The sequence below is a fragment of the Cryptomeria japonica genome, chromosome 9, assembly GCF_030272615.1.
Source record: "Cryptomeria japonica chromosome 9, Sugi_1.0, whole genome shotgun sequence".
Lineage (NCBI taxonomy): Eukaryota > Viridiplantae > Streptophyta > Pinopsida > Cupressales > Cupressaceae > Cryptomeria > Cryptomeria japonica.
In genome coordinates, this window is record NC_081413.1 from 275743973 (window position 1) to 275747322 (window position 3350).

General features: G+C 37.1%; 1 protein-coding gene across 1 annotated transcript; it reads right to left on the reverse strand.

The window, feature by feature from the left end:
• Nucleotides 1-1102: 1102 nt before the first annotated feature.
• On the reverse strand, nucleotides 1103-1837 carry LOC131033003 (uncharacterized). The gene has a single exon (XM_057964108.2). The coding sequence runs from the start codon at nucleotides 1672-1674 to the stop codon at nucleotides 1351-1353; it is 324 nt and encodes a 107-aa protein (XP_057820091.2). The 5' UTR covers nucleotides 1675-1837; the 3' UTR covers nucleotides 1103-1350.
• Nucleotides 1838-3350: the final 1513 nt, after the last annotated feature.

A 3350-nucleotide genomic window follows, 5' to 3' on the forward strand; every position in this document is an offset into this window, starting at 1 on the left:
AAATAAAATCAAAGATTGTTATCTAAACCAAATAAGAAGCAGGTAAAAAATATCCCAAATAATATAGCAGCAAAAAAAACAAATCTGATTGCTACTGTAGGTAGATCCTCCAGAGGTAGAAACTTATCAGATGGGTTCTATTTTCTTATAACCAAACAATATAAGGTATTGGGTAATAGATTTTATATTAAAACCAGATAAGCATATACATCCAATCAAACAAATAAATACAAGGTATTGGATAATAGATTTTATATTAAAACCAAATAAGTGCATGTACATCCAATCAAACAAATATATACAGTTTATTTCACTGTTATCAGCGTAAATGATTCCAAACTCAGGGTTCATATTCAGCCCTTGTATTCCTGTGCTAACCTATTCATTATCAGATTGCAGGTTTAAATCACAGATAAGTCATAATTAAACCATTTGGATGAATAATTTGATATTAATGTCCACAGAAGACACTGTAACTGCAACAACAGCTTTAAATGTTTCAGTGCATCATAAATCTCAACATATCTTATCAAATATGATGTTTCCACAGTTCAGATTAAATCATTAATATTTTGAATCCTGTTATGATAATAAAATACAAAGAGTTTGTTTTGCTATTCATATGAAAGCATGAGTCTATGCTGATATCTTTTGGATTAAGAGTAAAGGGTTCAGAGGTCTGGATTGATTTAGCTTAAACAATATGCTTTACACTTTGATTTGTTTAGGTGGCTCATCTGAAATTATATTAATGAGTGATCCCTACTAAAGAAGCTAGTATGATTTCAGATGAACCACCTAAGCACATCAAAGCTTAGAGCGTGTTATTTAAGCCTGGCTGTATTCATTCTAAGTCGCTTGGACAAAATCCTGACCTCATTTCTTATATCATACTTCCTGGATCACACAATGATAATAAAACACAGAAACATGAAAAATTAAGATATATCCATTCTACCAAAATAGGCGAGGACAAAATCTCAGCCCCATCCCATATATCATACTGCCCAATATTTTAACTTCGATCGAAAAACAATGAAATCACCCTAAATCAATTTCTCAATAATAAAAATTCATCAACCAAAAAAAAAACACAAATTTTAACCCAGAAACTCTTATTCTATATAATAATTTCATAGGATTCTGCAGTACATCATACAGAGGCCATTAAGAATAATAATAATAATAATAATACATAAAAAGTATGTCTTGTTATCAAGATCCATGACAGTCCAGTCTGCACTAAATCCTCTTATACAATCTAGAGATCATAAACATATTTCATGGCGGCGACTGCAAATGGATTTACTTACAGAAATTCAACAGAAACTATCCACCATTGAATTCCTTTCAATGGGGTTTTGACAAAACCCTCTTGACCCATCTGCCAAACCTAAAGCGAGATTTGTGAGAAGCAGGGTTCGAATCTCTATCTTGAGATTTTCGAGTATGAAAGTACTCCATGGGGGTTTCTACAGATCCAGTGCTTCTGCTATGAAAAAACTCTCTGGAAGATCTCTGTTCCTCCATTAGCGCTGCAGAATATTTTGAATTGTGGGTCGATAAAGGTGGTCTTGCTGCGTTTTTCTTGTGGGGAATAGAACCCTCGCCCCATACGATTCCAGAGGATCCCTGCCTCCTGAACGAAATGTCTGATCTCCTCAGCGACGCCATTTTTCTTGCGAATCAAGATGAAAAAACCACTGCACGCAGAGGGATTATAAAAATGGGTGGTTTGGAGAAGAAAACAAAATTTTCAAAGTCATATATCACATGTTTTGCAACTCTGAATGCGTGCATGTTTTGCAACTCTGAATGCGTGCATGTCATGCATGAAAGTCCTGGTTGAATTTGAACAAATTCAATTGCATGCGACGTTTGAATGGGTCTCAATCTGCATGCCGGCTCCTTCAATTTTGGAATTAGTATTGTGTGGAGGATATCAATTCAAATATGCGAATGCAAGAGAAATAAGATATTATTCAAGTTGAAAGTAGAGGTTCATCTTAAATGTGGATTTTGAAATATCTATTACTCTTTTGAACGTCTCCTATAAGATTCTTGCCAAAATTTTGGCTCTCCTCTCTAAATTTGTTTGCGACACCCAAACTGGCTTCATCAAGGGTAGGTACATCCTTGAGAACCTGATTACCAGTTGGGAAGCCATGGATTGGGCCAGATGTTCTCATCAAGATTCTGCCATGCTCCTTCTTGATTTTGAAAAAGCTTACGATAGAATAGAATGGAAGTTTATTATTATGATGATGGAAGCTTTTGGATTCCCCCCATTTTTTTGTAATGCTGTCCAGGTTCTTCTCAAAGATGCCTCTGCTCAGGTTGAAGTTAACAGTTTGCTGTCGACCCCCTTCCGTCTTAAGCGCTCCATTAGGCAGGGTTGCCCATTAGCCCCTGCCCTCTTTTTCATTGCCTCAGAAGCTCTTTTCTATATTCTCAGGGATAACTCTCTTTCCCCTAAAGTCAGAGGTCTGTATCTCCCCAATGATGATGAGCTTATTAATTGTCAGTTTGCTGATGACACTGCTCTTTTTTTTGAACTTGCTGAAAGTAATTTCAAGATCCTTCAAGGTAAGCTGGATTTTTTTTGCTCTATTTCTGGTGCTCACATTTCCCAAGCTAAGTCCATCTGTCTGGGTTGGCATGAACAACCTCCTGACTGGTTTTCCAATTATAGTTTCCAATGGGGGGGGCCCAATAAGATTGTTAAATACCTGGGCATCCCCTTTTCTGTTGAACCTGCTCTCAAGGACATGTGGTCTTGGATTAAGGACAAAATTCATAAGAAGCTCAATAAATGGCATAATAGAGCCCTCTCACTAGCTGGCAGAATTCAGGTTTGTCAGAAGATTCTATCCTCATACAGTATATACTACTCTTCTGCTTGGTTATTCAATGATTATCAGATTCTTGAAATTCAAAAGGCTGTCAGACAATTTCTTTGGTCTGACGGTAAAGGTAACAAAAAGTTGCATGCGGTTAAATGGGAATGGTGCCATACCGACAAGATCCTTGGGGGGTTGGGGCTTAAGGACCTCAAAATCCAAGGCATCGCCTTTTCTGCCAAATGGATTTTTCACTCCTTGGAGGGTAACAGTCCTTGGAAGGTGCTTATTAGACATAACATTGAAAGAGGTTGTCCCAAGAAAGCTAAATCTTGGAAAAACCTCCCCTTTAGTGACCTCCTTATTGGTTGTTTCCCTGTCATCGTCCAAGGTTCTGTGGTGTTTAAATCTATTTGGAAGGCATGGGACCATGTTAGGAAATTTATCACCAACAAGGACTGTTACAGTAAAAATGGGCTCCATGGTGAAAGATCCATTTGGTGGAATCTT

Excerpts from the sequence above, each read along its gene's own strand:
- LOC131033003 (XM_057964108.2), bottom strand. The coding sequence starts at position 1,674 with ATGGCGTCGCTGAGGAGATCAGACATTTCGTTCAGGAGGCAGGGATCC.